This window comes from Lytechinus variegatus, chromosome 12 (assembly GCF_018143015.1).
Source record: "Lytechinus variegatus isolate NC3 chromosome 12, Lvar_3.0, whole genome shotgun sequence".
NCBI classification, from domain to species: Eukaryota; Metazoa; Echinodermata; class Echinoidea; order Temnopleuroida; family Toxopneustidae; genus Lytechinus; species Lytechinus variegatus.
Genome location: NC_054751.1, coordinates 34,175,262 through 34,194,320, shown reverse-complemented (window position 1 = coordinate 34,194,320; position 19,059 = coordinate 34,175,262). Strand labels below are relative to the sequence as shown.

At 34.5% G+C, this 19,059-nt stretch overlaps 1 protein-coding gene across 4 annotated transcripts in view; it reads right to left on the bottom strand.

Annotated features, from left to right (window-relative positions):
• LOC121424878 (cGMP-specific 3',5'-cyclic phosphodiesterase-like) overlaps positions 1-19,059 on the bottom strand; it is a 143,158-nt gene that overhangs the window by 59,026 nt on the left and 65,073 nt on the right. Inside the window, exons 7-9 of one of the 4 annotated variants that reach the window (XM_041620723.1) lie at positions 15,791-15,931; positions 9,253-9,342; positions 7,268-7,306 (exon numbers count right to left, since the gene is read on the bottom strand). In XM_041620723.1, the coding sequence (XP_041476657.1) occupies positions 7,268-7,306; positions 9,253-9,342; positions 15,791-15,931 (270 nt within the window). The remainder of the gene's footprint in view (positions 1-7,267; positions 7,307-9,252; positions 9,343-15,790; positions 15,932-19,059) is intronic. The other 3 variants (XM_041620725.1, XM_041620724.1, XM_041620726.1) reach the window with 3 other exon arrangements.

Below are 19,059 nucleotides of genomic sequence, written 5' to 3'. Positions count from 1 at the left end.
ACAAGAGAGAAAAGAGGGCAGAACTGCAAAGGAAATGGGTTGAACAAGTACTTTCTGCTTTGGATCAATATTACAACCTAACAACAAGATCCAAGGAAACTGACAGCTCTATAGTTCATTCTATAACTCCTACACACCTACAGGTATCATATTCAAGCGACAACGCCACCAGCAGAGAATCAATACATGACAAGTTTCCATCGCTGATCGTAACACCATCATTACACTGAACAGATGCTGTGTAATGATCTCGACGGGGATTCGCTGGGAACATAGAAAACACAAACACCTAGGAAATAAATACTTGATTATGTTTGAGGGCATAATAGAAGTAAATGAAAGACTAATTCCTTCGAGCTATCAACAATAGAAATCTTGAAATACAACATTGTGCTCTATGCTCGCTTGGCAGTCTCTGGAGCCATATGATTAATGCATTATACTTGACCGAGAAGAGAAGGTATATATCAAGATTAAGCCTTCTATCTCTGAGGGCCACAAATCAATCTGTTTTTTCTCTCTTCCTATCTGTGTCATGCTTGCATGTCAATGAGAACATAAACCTTGCCTTCCAGGATGCCTTCCTGTCCAAACAGCCAGTGTCTTTTTTTGTTTCTTGGGTTACATTTCCTGGCTTACAGAAGATGTGCTAATCTTGCCTGGCCTTTAATCACTTCTCAGTATGGCAAAGTGTAAAACTGAAAAATAAATAATGATCACCACCTTTGGTGAGCAAAAAGACACAGAGTAGCAAGAAAAAAATTTGAAAGGATTTAGATTTGCTCACTGTTCACAAGTTTTTATCTCTTTTTCTCTGATTGCAAACTTTCAGCTAGTCAACAAAATTGTTGAAATTTATCGAATTGAATTTCTTCTTATATAGTTTCATAAAAAAATATAACAATATGCCTCAAACACCACTGTGTAAAGTAATAAAACTAATAAAATCACCAAACACATCACATTTACAGTGTATGTGTTTCCTTACCTTTACATGTATTTTAACATTAAAGAGACAAGGACACTCATTACTAATTGCACCTTTGAAAATTGATATGCCACAAAGTTTCACCACATGATAGACAAGGATACTATACCATGATTCTGAGCATTTCAGCAAAATTTGAGGTCATAAAATATATGTACAACTTCAGAGTCTGACACTTCTTCAACAAAACTTGCGAACCATGTTAACTGTTTTTATTGATTTTCAATGTAAGAAGAGCAGTAATAAAACTGAGAAAATTGTGGATTTTAACGACTAACAATGAACACAATTCAAACTCATCTATTAAAATGTATGAATGTATTCACATTTGAGTGGAAATAAATATTGCCTCTTGTGAGAATTACATATCAAAAAGACTGTGCATCTACATTTAATGATTTAAAAAAAAAGGGTCAGCAAAGCAAATGCAGGAATATGCAATATTAACGATTCTGATTTTGCTTTTCGAGGAAGAATACGATGAAAAAAAACTGACATCTGCCAAAAGCCCAAAACAAAGGTAATTAAAAACACTCACACAAAGTATGACCAGCTTGTTTCAAATTTCAAATACCCATTGGTTATAACATTTAAAAATGAATTTTTAAAAAACTTCCTTACAGCTCTTTCATTACAAATATGAAAAACAACTATAGAATTTACAATCAAGTAACAGAAAATGTATTGGATATTAAAATTGACTCAATTTTTTCAAGCACTGACAGGCCTATGGGCACTACCTATCATTCACTTGTTAAATTTAGTCACACATCTTATCTGTCTAATGAAAATAAAGCTGGGGAAATTCTACAATGACAGCCATTAGGCAAATCCAATAACCATGTAGAGGCATCACCATTCCTTATCCTCGGCACATTTGGGGGGACACAGGTGCAAGACTTGAAGCAAGGGCTCAATTGGATTTAAGAAGGTAAGCGAAAGAAAAGAAAATGCCCTCAATCCTTTTAATCTCCTCTTCCCATCTTAGGTTACTGTTTGTGCAAAATCATTTTGCTGGCAACTTGTTTATACATGGCAGGGATTTATTTGTGTAGACACTATGCCATTAGTGAACTTGAGAGTACAGCCACTGTTTTCATATCTTACTCTGATTTCATTCATATAATCCTGAACATCAATAGGGTCACATATGATTGATACTTTTCTTTATACTCTGGATAGTCTTTACATTAATACTTTGCTCTAGGGGAAGTTCTATTTTTATGGATTAGTGTAATACCAGTCAGTTCTTAATATTGGATTTGTCAAGTGCAGGTATATTTTCTCTGTAGTAATAAAACAAAACAAAAAAGACCTTTAACAAAGAATAAGAGTATGATTTCTCCTTTAATTTGATGTAAGGTATTACAGTCTAGAATCATGAAAAAATACAGAAATATATGAGTTGAATATAGCTTTTCATTTACAAAATGAATATGAGCAAGCAAGATCCGATTACAGTGACCTGCCTTGTATTGTCTATTTTGGGGAGTGGAAGGTTTCTTCATCTCGCCTGTTGCTACAAATATCATGTAGTAGATAGATGGTCAGATTTACAATGCACAGTTGAAAAAAAAACCAATATAATCAAGGTGGTTGCTGTCAACAAATATAACGTAGACCAAAGGAAAAAAATCAGTTTACTATAATTTCATTCAGAGGAGAAATTTTTCACATCATTTAAAGAAAAAAAAACCTTTGAAGCTTTGGAAATAAAAAGCTAGTCAAAGACAATATGGAAATAAATGAATGCATACAAGAGTTAAAAATACAAAGTGATTGAGTATACGTTTAAGCTAGGAGACTAGAAATTGTTTCCCCCACAATTGATGGTAGAAAGAATATTGTCAACTACTGAAGGAAAAGATAGAATGAAAAGTTATCATATGCCCTAATAAATTTTACAGAAAATGATTTAATCAAATATGCCTTTGAAATTAATGTCAAGGCTAAAGTTTTGAAAGAGAGGCAGGAAATACATCACTGAAATATTAAATCAAACTAGATTCATGATAGAAATAATCAACATATACAATTTTTAGTGGACCTACTAAACACATTATGTTAAAAAAGATTCAGATACCCCCCCCAAAAAGGGGGAAATAACTGTCAATACCTTAAAACCACATGTTTACACATTTATATAATATTGACTGGCCTTGAGGGGAACATCAAATATATTGCCAGAAAAAGAATCATATTGGCCCGAGTCTTTAGACGAGGGCAATATGGGTCTTTTAAGGGCAATATATTTGATGTTCCCCGAAAGAAGAGCCAGTCAATATTTTTATTATCATCCAAATCAGATATCTAGAGCAAAAATCATGATAATGTGGATATTTCTTTTAAAAATAGAGTTCTATTGTGTCATGTTAATATCGGTCTAAGCTCCGCACTTTACCATTATGACGTACTTGCAAGCGCTCGGATCCAGCGTTGTCATGACGTATATTGTTGGTGGGCGGATCCTTATTAAGCGTATCTCTTTATACGCATCCTCAAATGCCCGGATGTGAGACCAGGGAAAATACAAAGGTATATTTTGCGTCGTCTCTGCATGCAAAGTAAATACGCGCATTGAGACCGAGGAAAATACAAACAATATACCTGCCCTTCCCGATATTCAGAAAATGTAGGGCAATACGGTTTTGTAAATGACCAGCTCAGATGTCTGATACGGGTGATAATTCCTAATATTCACTGCTTCTTCTTAAATAAAGACATGTGATCTCAGTATGGATGCCTGTTTTAGTTGAGAATCTTGCTTTAATTTGCTAAGCAGTCCTTTTTTTTCAAAAACTTTTTTTTCTGTTATAATATACAAGGTGTATGAATATATAAACTGATTATATACAAAGGACTGCGGGATAGTATAGGCCATTAAAATTGAAGATGTGTCTTTCCCTTTATTTCAATTTCTGACCTTGAAATATACCAAGCATAAAGAACGGAACTTTCAGGAAAATAATTGGCTTATGGAACAATCAGTCCCCTCATTAGTAGACTCAGTATCAGTCAAATTACACATGTCATGAATGTCATAACAATATGTCCAAACAAATCACTGGTCTATCAGGGATATATTAATTCCCCTGCACATGCTACTGCATGATGTACGATTACAACCTTCTGTATTTTGATCTACTAGTATTAATTGACCTTATTTCACCAATACAAATTTGTAATGAACAGACTCTGAATTACGAAGGGTTGCCATGTTACGATTGTGATTGTTTGCCTCGCTATAGACATTCCTCAATATCTAAATGATATGGCAATGGAATAATTTTAGATTGGAAGTGCAGCAATATCCTTTAAAAATGTCAAGTATCCTACACATGAAGTCAAATCTTTAATATGCTATGTTATAGAGTGAACCCCACCTGAAAATAAACATATGTTCAAGATCAGCCATGTTTAAGCTATTTATTTGTGAAGTCAGGTGACAAACTACTACATTCAATAAATTTGTTTCTCTGCGCTTGCCACATTTTGTTGTGTTGTTGTCTCCATTCAACACTCCTCATGAAGGAGTGCATTTTCTGGTGGGGTTCAATAACTTTTTAGCAGCACTATTTGTTTCTTTTATCACTTCATTGAGCAATGCAAAACCAAAAATACTGTTGACATACAATTTTTGTAAAGGGGGAAGTTGAACAAGTTAGTTTGACCCAATAACGATGAGCTACAACATAATGCATCCTCATCCCCCCCCCTGTAGATCTGCCACTGTTCTGCTTGCGTGATTCTCGTAAACAGGAAACGGGTGTTGCAGTTTGATTCCTTACTCCTTTTAAAAATATTTTTAGGGAGCTCCAGGTAGGGATCTAACCCCCCCCCCCCCGTACCGCCACTGCACATATTCAGAATCACATCATTGTAGTTGTTTGGAGTTGATGAAGAAAATGAATAACAAGGTCAAATGAGATCTCTAAGAAACAGAGGATTTAAAATCTTTGCTATCTTTTTTTTTCAATTAGAAATTAATAGATAATTCTACTTGGATAAACCCATTTAGTCATTTAAGTAATGTTGATTAGTGGATTGCTTTACTCTACTGATTGAAAATGTTCTACTATTGCTAGATAATGGTGGCACTAGGAAACAATTGCTTAGTATTGTAGTAAGAAATAAACCTGTAGAGTACTGAATTTGTAGGTCTCCAGTTCAATGGGGGAAATGGGTTCATACAAAGAAAGGTATATTATATTCCCTGTCGGAAAAACAGAGGCGCTTCTGACCTCTCGAAGGAGATGAGTTCATTTACCTCTAAGAAGTACAAATGGTAAGATGGGAACAGCTATCAGGCAATATCACAAAGGGTATGGCATACAGATACTACTTGGGGATACCATCAACTACATGATGCATACTAATGCACACTTTCTTTTACTTCTGGCTTTGGGGTATAACTACTCAACTCAGAAATGAAGAGCCATTCTAATATCAACATTTACAGGGTAGGGGTGGATGGGGCAGAATTTTTTAAGGAATTGTAAATACTGATTTTGTTAAAACTGCTGAGGTGTTTATCTTTCCTTCATAGTTCAGTAATTAAAGTTTCAAATTAAAAAACAAAAAAATCCACATAGGATCGCTCAATTATGGTCCTACACTCTTACATGATCTTATTGCTCATAAAATATACAACAAATCCCCAATATACTTCATAACTTTGAAGAGTGCACTTATCTATTTACCTGTTTTTTTTTACAGATGATTTAACATGGGCATTTCTAAGCACAAATGAACATGTCTTTCATATATAGACTAATCACATTAATAATGATCTCTTTGCCGAGAATAAATAGTCTTACTATTGGAACTCAGATGGCAAATACCAAATAAAAAAAATCACTGCCTTGGTATACAAGTGCTTGCCACTTGTGCAAGTGATATGAAAGCAAAATAAACTTTTATGATATTTTTATGAATTGATAAATGGCCAACTGACATACAGTGTAACCAAAGAGGACTGAAGTGAATTGGTGGAAATTCATGCATGCATCCTTCTGTTAGGAGTCAAAACAAAATAGCAAAGTGGATATGCATCCTTGTAATAAAGCAGACAAAGACAACCAGTAGCCTTTATAATAATCAATACATCAATTGTACAATTGGGCACAACTGTAAAACTAACAAACCATACATGTACAAGTGTGTACTTCCCCTTTATCTTATTTAACTCAAAAAGAGTAGAATGTGTCTCTCAATAGAGTTTATAATATCTGTATGAACAATGCACATATTTCCTGGAATTAACAAATGAGGACAATATTTTGAATTCAAAACAGAATAAAAATATTTTTATAACAATCTTTCAAGGCAGACAAATACATATGTATGTAAACCAATCTTCATTATTACAAGCTAAGGGCATGCTTGTTTATTTTTATGTTTTAATTTTCAAGGGGAAGGTGAAAAATAATCAAATGGCATAGAAGGGAATACCATTTCACAGCTTTTTAAAAAGAATTGAAAAAAAAATCAATAAAAGGGTATAAAATTGTATAAAAAACAAAACAAAACAATAACCCCACACAATTCATCCTGTTCTATATCATCAATTTTTATTCTCAATTTACAACAGAGGAAATCATTGATAGTGGATCTATGGTGACAATGAAGTAATCAAATTCAAATAGGTTTATAGTTATTTTGTATTTCAATTTGATCAAAAGCCTTTTTTTAAACAATGATTGAAAATTTTATATGTAACTAGCTTTTTGAACAATTTTGGAAGAAGGATACAAGCTTTTTTATATTTTACCAGTTAAATAAGAATCACTGTATCTACTGAATAGTGAATTCTAAACCCTTGTGTAATAGTATAAACAGTGAATGTTTATTGACTTAAATAACCACCAAGCTCCTACCCCCTACAAAAAAGGGGAAATGAAATGAAAGGAAAAAGAAACCACAATGGTGATTAAACCTGAACCCACTGCTGTTATAACGACTTAGATATACACTGTCTTTCTGTCTAGGTACCTATTCTAATCAGAATTTAATTTCTGCAGTACATCAAACTAATTTGAATAATAAGGAATGACCTTCATACTGACCCTCTTCTATGTTTATTTGTTTCAATGACAAAATTTAACTACCTAACAATTAAATTAATCAAAACAAATCAACATCCTTGTCCTGTATCTTATGAAATAAAAAGGGGTGTAAATAAATATAGTGTGAAAATGAGAACTGCTGGAATAACTTGGGGAGATGGGGAACTTTGAAAATGAAATTGCAAGGCCTCATGGAAATGGAAGAGTGCTTTACCTTGACTGGTTCCTGCAAGCTATGAGTTAATTTCCTCAACTGTAGGTAAGCATTTACAGCAAGAGAAAGAAGAAAGCCAACATATCGACAGAAAAAGAACCAAACACACCAATTAAAATTCAGCAAATCGTGTCTTCCTGTATTTCTGCATCAACGGACCCCATGAAGTTAATCTACCATGCAGTGATGTCTCCTCTTAATGAAATCATTCACAATCTTGCACAAAAAGTTATATCTAATCATATTACAGTGTTCATATATTTCAGGAAATAGACAGAAAAAAGGCATGTTTTCCCCCTTTTTTACTCTCATATTTTGGTTAGAGAAACACTAGGGGAAGAAGCAATCCTTAATTATTCACACAAGTACAAAAATTCCAGGTTTTTGACTAATCAAGACTGACACATGCATTTCCCTGACCATATGTCATGCTTAATAATACAAGTGGGGTTTTATATATCATAAATATATCCCACATTCATCACGTACATGGAAATAGGAAAACTGCACACATTATAAATAAAATGTATAATAATAATTCATATATCAGTAAATACAACATCTGATATATCCTGGAAAAGGAAAACATCAAGAAAATAGTGAAAGTGCAACTGCAAATAGTAATGCATAACTGGAAAGAAAATGGAAGAAGTTTAACAGGGAACAGTATACAAGGTTTTCTAACTGAAATGAAATACATAAATATGGGTATCATTTTCTTCTTTAAAAGGAAAAAGCAAAGATATAACAAAAAATACAATATACAATAGCATGATCATATTACATAAAAATGCACACAAAAAAAGAACCCAACAAATTATGGGGTGTATTTTGAGGCGAAATTTTATAAGTCACAAAGAAATTTTAAAAAATGTATACCTTATGTTTTCATGTGTGATCATCTATGGAATATGGAAAATAGTTTAAAACTTAACAAGAAATATATGAAGCACACATTTTTTATAAAGTATACTAAATTATGTTTAACTAAAAAAGCCCCCTTTTTACTCTTATTTAGAAAAACATCAATATCCATCCAACAACGATATTAGACTTCTAAATCTTAAAAACCTGTGAATGTTATCCTAAATGCTGAGAAACATCTATTTTGCACTTCATTTATAATTCTATGGAAAGAAAGAATGATTCATAAATTTAAAGTATTCATTGCTTAACACATTGAAAAATTAAGATATTGGTAATAGGACTTCATGTTTGCTACCTTAAATTTGTATTTTCAACATCAATTCACTATTATACATAGTGAGATAAGCAACAGGATTTTATGTATTAAGTTGTCATTTCTTAAGACTTCACATTCCTGATTGCACTATTAATCTAATTGTATTGACTGGCCAATGAGGAGGAGCAGATTAAAAAAAATCATACCTAAGCTTCAAAATGAGTGATTAATAGTTTTACAGTTGATAATCAAGATACAATACTTAAAAATACTTTTAATCCTGTAGATGAAAAAAACACTTAAAAAATATTTTAAGAAAAAAAAATGTAAAAAAGGTCATAGAACAGTTACCAATCAGAGAACAGCAAACAAGAAATTTGAGATCTTGGCCCTGTTTCATAAGACTCATTATAATTCTAAATGCACAATTTCTGTAACATATTTACTATGAGCAATTCAGATTGAAAGAATTGAATAGCTTTTAACTCTGATTGCAAAATTTGTTATTATAACAAGTTTTATGAAACAGATCGTATGTAAAAATACAGTACTAATGTAAGTAATTTCATATGAACTCATCAAACCATGCTTATTAATACTAGGGAAAAGGGAAAAAATCCAAGTCATTAGTATTGAATTCAATGCATGCAGTAAGTTATGGTGGTGATTATAGGAGGTGACAACACAAAATCTGATGGGGAGCCTTTTATATATGGAAAGGCGCCAGGAGTAGGTGAAATCGTATCTGTTTGGTTACACACATTGAACAGATTTCATTCTCAGCGTTGGCTTGTTGTGTTACCTTGACGTCATTCAATGGAGCATCAAAACTGGACTGGTAAGCTATTGAATGTCGCTTCCCTTCTGCCATTCTCAGCTGAGCAGGCAAGTACTAGCGCAATGAAGAAAAAACAAAAAGCGATGCACGAAGGAGGGAAAAAAAGAGATGAACATGTAAAAATGCAATGGCACAGGTAGAGTGAAGTGACACATATAAAGGGATTACACAGTGAAGCAAAGGGAGAACCAATTAATTTTCAAAGTTAGAATGTCCTAGATGAGTATGGATTAAGGAAAGTTAAAAGTATATAAATATGTAGAGATGAATGTGCGCACTTAGCAACAAAATTGTAATTTCTCAGCAAATGTAAAATGGATGTATGAACATTTTTCTTGTAGAAACTAAAAGCTAACAGCATGGTTTGCTATGGAACATAGTTAATGTGCATTCCCTTTCGTGACAAGATGTTATTTTTCAACATAAGGTGATCAATTACTTCAAAAGTATATATATCCAGTAAAAACAAAATTTGGGATACTATCTCTCATTCTTTCATCATGAATATGACTTATTATTCATTCTATTAAAATAGATTTGCTAAATATGTTTTATCATTAATAACGGTTGAAATAACTATGTCACCCATGTCAATTCATTTAAATGTAGAGTTGATGAGCTTCTAATGTATCAACATGTCATTATACTTTACTCAAATTTACAGATTTATATCATCAGACTATCACTCTAAAATGTCATGAACCAATGCATATCAATCATGAAAAATTAATGTGCCATGGCTTCATTAATAATGCATATCCCGCAATATCAGTCTGCATCAAATGGCTTAGGGGGGATGAATGGCAATATGTCATCAAAAGCTAAAGCTTTCAATTTCCTTGCCGCCCCCCCCCCCCTCAACTTCATTATTCTTGGCAAGAAGGAAGGTTTTCTAAAAATCCTCTTGTTAAACTTGAGTACACTGGAACATGCTTGCAGAGTGTCTCTTCTCTTGACAAATTTATCAGGCGGGGAGGAGATGGGTATGTGATTACGTGTCAAGAGGAATGGTAGTGGCGTTCTGTTCTCTGCAGACAAGCCACATGACGTCAATAGAAGCGGGATGTTGGGGTCATCTACACTCAATTGCCCATTTGTCATCGTTTTAACTCGCTCCTTAAATTTGCCCACAGTTGAGCTCTAGCTTAAGAATAATCTGCGGTCACCATTTCAATAAGAAACTCTTTAAAACTAACATTCTAATAGAGACTGAGCAGCCCTCATCCACTTTATATTTATAATTCATAACTATTGTTTGCCTATATATTAGCTACTCTACACCCAGGTGAGGTTAATGGGTAACCAGCATAGATAATTTTTCTGATATTGTACCTTTGATGGTGGCTTAGTTACAGCTGTCCTCTAAAAAAAAACTGCTGCTTTCATACATAAACTGGAATATACCCCTGTAAAACCAATTCATAAGAATATACCTTAAACTTGGACTATTAGTAATGTAAAGCTTTGTTTTATTTTATTTTAATTTGTGCTCATAATTTTTGTCATGCCTGAAAAATTTACCTAACTATTAATCCAAGGACTAGTATCCATTGGCAAGACATTAATTAAACTGTAAAAAGGGATGCAACTTTTTGCTATCATCATACTAAAGCCCATATACATGCAGTTAAATTTATCATAATTACAATGGTGATTCTTATAATAAAAAATTATCATTATGATTACCATCAAACTCTAAAAAATAGAAAAGCGCAAGCTATCGCCCCTCACCTTCCACATGTGTTAAGTAGACTACAAGATTCATTGATGAGCAAATCCTACTAACAGATTACTTTTCTTGATTCATTCAGAGACTGACCACAATCCATGTAAACAGGTTTGCAAGAGCCAGATGACTCTTTGACTCTCACCAGCCCCTACAAGGACACTCTACCAACCCCTGCATCTATTACCTTGGGACTGTTACCTCTTCTGATAGTTTTCTTGAGAAAGATGTAGCATGGAAGAGCACACCGAGTTGCTTGCTGGATCACCTTTGCTCATGAATTATCTATCAGAAGAACATCAAGTTGGGAAACAAAGACCAAAGTGTAGAAAGCAGTAGCTAAAGCAACTTGTTTCCACAAGCAAGCACTACAGTCAATCCTGGAGGTAGAACAGCATGACCATGTTGCAATAAAGTTTGCAGTCCAGGGGGGCGTTTCATGAAAGGACTTGTCGGACATTTTATCCGACAAGTACCAGTTTATCCGACAGTTACCATAGGAACAGTGCCTCTCAGCCAATCAGAATCAAGGAAAGATGTCAGATCTGACAACTTGTCGGATGAAAATATTGATGAAACGCTCCCCTGGATAGAGCAGGTCAGAATCTAGTCCATGATTGTGAAGGCCAAAGTCCACTTGACTGGACATGCAATTCATTTGAAAAGGATTTGCCATCAATGCCAAGTTATCTTTGGGTTTGTCTCACATAGACAAAGGGAAAAGGTGCAAAGATGTATCAAAAGGCTGTTTTCAACCAGTGATAGCATTCAGTAACACAGAAGTGTAAAGAGCTAATCACTGCATTTAGACATCCCTCATTAAAGACTGTTTCAGAAACTTCAACACAGATATATGTGTCATCCTATGAGCATACTGACTGGTTGTTTCTTCCATGTGGAAGGCCATGCATCCCAGATCTTCATGGACATACACCTAGCCAAGTCACAGCACAGCTTTCAACCTGAGAATTAGCAAGTCTGCTGCCACTAAAGTAGCTTCTGTGCACCAACGGCAAATTCTACGTCTGAGCAGCCTAATGGCATCTCATATGCCATGACATAGCCAACCTCTGCACCCTGAGAGCTAAGAGGATTGGCTGAGATAGACAGCGTTGGAATGCCCTGACCACAAGAAAATTTTCTTTTTCTGTAAGGACGATAATGGGTACGAATCAACAGTTCTAGGAACCACAGAGAATCTGCCATCTCTAAACCCATACCATATCATCCCAATACAGACATCCCCCCCCCCCCCTCTGAAGGAGTGCCTCAAAGAGTTTCATTTGCTGGCAACATTCAAGCACAATGAAACTTAGCATCAGAGACCCAATCTCTGCCAAACCTCAAAACATTTTTTTTCCGGGTAGTATTTTCATATAACTTTGTAAAACTTCTTAGCTTAACTTTGATGAGAGTCTATTTACACCTTTTGAACCATAAACAAAGAATTCTATGTAATTTTCATTTTGACTTTGCAGAGCCAATAGGTAGAGTGCCAACTTCTGCAAATTAACTTTTTCTTTTGGTCAAATCTGAGTCATCCCCCCCATCCAGACTATGGTCATAATTGAGAGGGAAACTATTAAAACAAAGAAAGTACAATATTTTTATATTTCTTTCTTTGTCCATATGTGGAGGAGTACAAAACAGTGAAATAGTGCAATAATCTCTTTTTTTCTCAATAAGTGTCACAGGCCCTGTAAGGGCAATAATGAAAAATGTATAAAGAGCCTGCATTGTTATCACACATGTACGCCTTCCCAAAATATGCATTTTTCTCTTTGTAATAACAACTCATAAGGATTGAATATTAGCCTGGAAAAAAGAAGAAAAAGGGAGAGCAAATCCAGTGTTGGATAAAATATGTACAGCATACGCAATCCACAAGTGACTATCCCAATCATTGAAAAACTGATTATACCCCACCTTTCTGGGATAAGCTTCTCTTTGAGGGCTTCTCATATCTTATGGACATTTCAAGACAATTGATAATCCTAGAGGATTTCATGCATTCAATTTGAGCTTCTGTAAATATTTCCTATCAATCATTTGCTGAATTTCAATATCTATCTAACTTTCAATTATGAAATATCTGTCAAAGTAGTAGAGACAGTTCTATGAGAAGCAATATGGCAGTCTATTTTGGTATATTACCAATAGACATAGGTGCATCTTTCAAGCAGGAATCCAAAAAGCATTGTTTCATCTCCAATGGTTAACTTAAGCAAGAAAAAAACAATAGGGAATGAGGGGAAAGTTGCTAGCAAAGCATAGCATCTTTGAATCCCACTACAAAGGCACTACACATCCAGCATTTCCCTTCTCTTGCCTATGAACCATGTGAGAATGAGCAAACATAAGACGCTTTCAGGATTTAGGTGTGAAAGATGCAGCACTAGTTGGTAAGTTTCTTTATTCATTCATTTCATCCTCCATTTTAAATTTGAAATGAATTTGAGCAATCTTTATCAATGTTTTAAAATCAATACTTACATATTAACGTACAAGTATATCAAAATACCTGACTTAATGACAAGTTGTGTTTCACATCCCCCTTGTTAACATTTGAATTACGGTACCTCGTTAATGTTACATGAAAGATTCTCAAAATTTCTATCTTATTATATCTCTGAACTATATCATTTTTAATCTATGGGTTAAAATAAATCTTGTTTCTATCTTATTAAATTTCATGGTCAAACCTTTTTTAAGCCACCCATTTCTGGACTACCAGTACCAAACTTTAGTTCACATTGATTTTAAATGCAAATTTCAGTAAATTTTCTGTTTGGAAATTCCCTAACATCTACAACTGTCTTCTTCTTTGTACATGCCTAGCAGGAACTAACAATAATCGGATTCACCCAAAAACAAATTAAAGTGAATTCAGCATGTAAATTTCATTACAATCTCAGTTTTGGATTTCCCCCTTTTTGGACAAATCATCAACAATAAACACATTCAAATTGTTTCAGGGCATACTTTTCTTTCATCTTGTGCAATCGTCCCACATTTCCTCTCTTCTTCATAAAAAATGCAAGCAAACAGACTAGAATCTGCACGTATTTGACCAGGAGGTTATCACAGGCTTTACAAGATCCTGGTAATATCTTTCCTTGTCTTCTATAGCAGCTCATCTTGAGGTAAGGCACAGACTTGGTTCTATTGAAATCTCAAACACCTCTCCAGGCAAACATTAATCAAGATAAAGCTCTTTCAATATATCTTCTGGTAAAGCTGACAGCACGAAGGTTTTGAACTGGATAATTTCATGTATGTATCCAAGTAAAAAAAACCTTCTGCCTCTCATAAGCTCTTTGTTACTTTCAAATATACTAGCACAGTCTTCAGAAAGACCTGGATTTGAAAACACAATATAAATACAATGTCTGTCATTTTTAAACCCAGCTTTATCAAAGGAACCCAACAATACATTGTAAAACATTCCAAAAATTCATTTTTTATAGAATATTTTATTCACAACATACACCCAGCTTTAGTTATCAAAAACAAATCACTGATGTACATAAACAGATGTATGTCAATTGACATGGATCATTCCTGAGGGTATGATTTCCAAGTCATAACATCTTGACACTGCATGCTCATGGATGCTAATATTTCACAAGATGCAATGATAAGAGCTCAACAAGACCAAGATCAGGAGACGACTTTCTGGGACAAATTCTCAAGGGCATGGAAAGGCAATCGGATGCAATACGAAATCCGGCTTCTAGCATGAACAGGGACGTGGGAATTTTAGCCATTTGGGAGAGGATCTTGCCTTCCTGCCGGCCCAGGTTTCCGATGAAAATATACATGTGCAAGATGAAGGCCCCACTCTAACATGCTCGTATCTGGCTCTTAAAGAGCAAGACAAAAGAAGAAGGGTAGAGCAATATTTTATGTTTGTTTGTATGAGTATTAATGAGACTGAAAGACAACGAGAAGACATACTGTAGCTCAATCAGACTACATGTACATTCAATCTGATAATACATGCGCATAATTTATGAGAGATATCATATTTGGTAGTTTACACTTAATGATATTTTCTTGCCATTATCACGTCTTTTTATAAATGTCACCAAAATTGCGTGACAGTACCATGTAATTTTTACAGCTTACTTTTATGCTGCATGTATCTCACGTATTAAAAGGGCTGACATATTATGCTTTGCAGATCTTATGGAGTGTGGTGTATGCTTATGTTGTTGATTTTTCTGTACATTTAAGAGGGTAAAAACATATACATACCAGTTTATCCCACAATGGTGCTGAAGTCTAAAAGCCTTCTCATTTAACAGATGTTGTACCCCCAAAATAGTGGTATTGCTTTCAAAATGACATTTGCTTTCTGTTTGTTCATAACCTGTAAGAAAGCTGTCATCAGGTTTAAGAATGACAGCAGTATCTTCCAGAAAGATTGTGCTATCAAAATTGCATGATTGGACAGATGCAAATGAAAGGAAAATATGTCAACTTGAGTGCAGAGTGCAATACAAGACAGTGTTTTTGACACAGTACAATGAGGACATTGGTGAGTAGCTCGTACAGAGAAGAGAAAAACAGAAGTGGCATGTATGAAATAACCATCTTCAATTCTATCGCCAGAGAAACATGCGCTATCATCACTTGAAGGATGCTAACTACAAAAAAAGGGGGAATTACAGTGATAGGAGCAATAACAATACTACTTCTAGCACACTTAACTTTCTTGATCATAGTTGCCATAAATCAAAGATGCATTATTTGCATTGGTCAGGTGATACCTACCGATTCTTCAGTTGTCTCTAAGATGAAAACCATGCATCGCTGACACTTCAGCAAACTGACTGCTTGTCTCATTATTTTGTGAACGACATTGTCCAGGGAAGTCTGCTCTTCAAAGATACCTCGAGCCAGTTGAAGTAGCATCTAATTAGATTTGAAAAAAAATGATAACATATGTTAAATGAAATATATCATTCCAGATTGCATTTTACATAACAATGCAATAAGTCAATGACCTTAATATTGTAGGCATCATGGTGAAAAGTTCATACTTCTTAACATATGATTAATAGGGAATGAAATAACTGTTTCATTTGCGCCAACTGACTTTGTATTGTTGATAACTGCTGTTATATTTTCCATTCCTTTTTCTGTTAATAATGTACCTACTCTGTACAACATGTTTACCGGTATTATTTAAAACATTGAAAGTTGAAGAAAACAATTTATCCTCACAAACACAAGCCTCATTAAGATACGGTGAGAAAATGCTCATTAACATTTTCGACATTTGATGCACATATTGCAAGTTACAACTCAAAAGAGATTTCTTAGATTTGAAGGGGAAAATTTGTGACATCACAATTATTTCATTATGATGTCATTGGCCATTATGTTATGATCCAGAAAATGATATGATGATGTCAGTGCAATCTGAGTAACTTCTGGCAATTTGAAAAAAAAATCAAATTGGGCATTTGATATTCATGACAACAAAAGTCATGATGAATAATTTCTAAAAATTTGATATCTTTTCGCTAAAACAATGGCTGACACAGAAGAAATAACCGAATAATGGCCTGTCAAAGAGATTTCAATTGTACCATGGTCTATACACATTCCTCGTATTGCCATGCTGAATTAAGGAAAAAACTCAGTGCCCTTTGTCAAAAGCGCACCCTGGTTTTGGACCATGGTACACTTGAAAGCTCTTTTGAGAACATGGACCCATAGGTTCCTTTTAATTCATTAGTATAAAATAGCTAAAAATCATACATGTACAATGTCAAACACAATTACTTCAACTTATTATTATAGATTAAAAGGCTCTTGTGCTTGTAACAAAATTGTGTTGTCGTCTTTTATTAATGGTAAGGATATGCTTGCTCGATATCGAGTCATTATTACATGAAATTTTGATGAGCAGCTCATCCAAGCTACATCAACATGAAAACATATGGTGCAAGTCAATGAACTGTCTGGCTTTAGCCATCATGCCTAGCAGCAGCTCTAATGTGATCACACACCTACATGGTAATCTTATACCCTTTGATAGGCCAGCAATCACAGTAATCAAATGGGTCTGATCACCCAAAGCCACTAAAGTCAATGTGACAGTCAAAGACACTTGAAGGGGGTTTTCAAGAATGCATTTTAATTTAGAAGCCCTCTATTCTGTCAGGTCATTTGAATGAGCTCTGCAGATGACACACTTTAATCCATGTGTTTCAGAGGGGAAAAATACATGAGGCCGATGGTAATTTATCTCACAAATGTCCGAAATCACCCTTGTACATTTCAAATACCTCTGTAAATTACTTCTGGGTTCTTGTGATTCAATGGTCAAGTGCGACTTTATACACATACTTAGAACTACATCTTTCTTTTAAAGTTTTACCTTGAATTATTGCAACCCACATAAAATATGCGATCATATCATGATTTAATAAAATCTACAACCATATCTGTTTTACAGCTAAAAATGCCCCCCCCAAAAAAAAAAAAAAAGCAGAACAAAACAAACTTTCATTCATAATATAAATGAAATATCCACAATTTTGTTTTTCTTTTTGATATGACATTACTTCTCAAGCATTGAACATTCAGGATGTAATCTTTATCACTTAGTTTGTAATATATGTGCTCAAAGGGCATCCTTAAAAGTAAAATAAAACACTTGTAAGAGAGGGCACTAAATATCAAAAAATTAAAATTTCAATTTTCCATACAGAACCAAAAGCTGAAAAGGAGATTCATTGGCCAAACTTTTATAAGATATGATTGTTAGATCATACTCACATATAATCAATATTGTACAACGCCTACTTAGCTAGTTGTACGCGATCAAATGGGAGGCTGAATGTCACACATTCGTACCGTTGCACACAAGACGTACCATCCAAAATGTACCATTGCACGGCTTTAGGAGGTGACGTCACAATGCGATTTCATTGAATAAGGTGACAATGCGCGTACAGCTCGCTGGCTAAATGCGCAATGCTGTCCAAGATCATGTGCGCTTGTGGGCCCGGCTTGTGGGATTTTGCTTTTCGCTTTCAATATTTTTGCTCCCTTTTCATAGATTACTGGAGGGAAAAACTCTTGTTTTTTCATATTTTCGCTAGATTCCGAGGCGTTGTACAACACAAATAGCGAATATTCTTATTCGTGCAATGGTGCGAGATTTCGCATTCGGTGAAAGAAAGAAACGCTCTATTCAACTCGGCTAACGCCTCGTTGAATAGAGCATCTTTCTTTCACCTCATGCGAAATCTCGCACCATCGCACTCATGCCTATTCGCTATATGTATACTATTGACCCTTAACTAACAATATAGTGAGGCTTTCAATATACATGTAGCTGCAAAAGGACCCATACGGCTACAAAATATGACACTTTGAATACATAAAAAGTGTGATAATACACTCTTGCAGATGATCTATTTTTGTGAATAAAAAAAGATATATTGAAGACAAATGCATACTTTTTTAATTATATCAATGTATGTAGAAGAGGTCAATAGGGAAGATAGGGTTGAAAAGGAAGGGCTCATTAGTGTCTTTCATCCATCCAATTATTCATCCATATCAGCATGAATTCATGCATCCCACTGAGTTTAACCTATAACATATCAAACCTTGCACAACGATGATTATATATCTATGTAAAAGAAGATCATATCTGAAATGCAATTAATATAACCAAGGATAATATGACTATTGTGTGTTTTCACAAAATAAACGTTTCTATACTAGATTAAGGGATGATAACGTTGTTTTAAAAAACACCCCTTTTTAAACAGAGATTTCACAGCAAAAACTGTGGTGTTAACCGGTGTACATAGAGGACCACACCAGTTATTTTACACCGGTGTTAAATTGGTGGTGTTAGTTTTACACCAATAGGTGTTATTATAACACCTTTGGTTGTTACATTTACACTCTTTGGTGTTATGTTCAATCTCTATGGTGTAATTTTAACACCTCAGGGTGTGGTCCTCTATTAACACCAATTGGTGTTAGTTTTAACACCACAGGTTTTACAGTGTTGA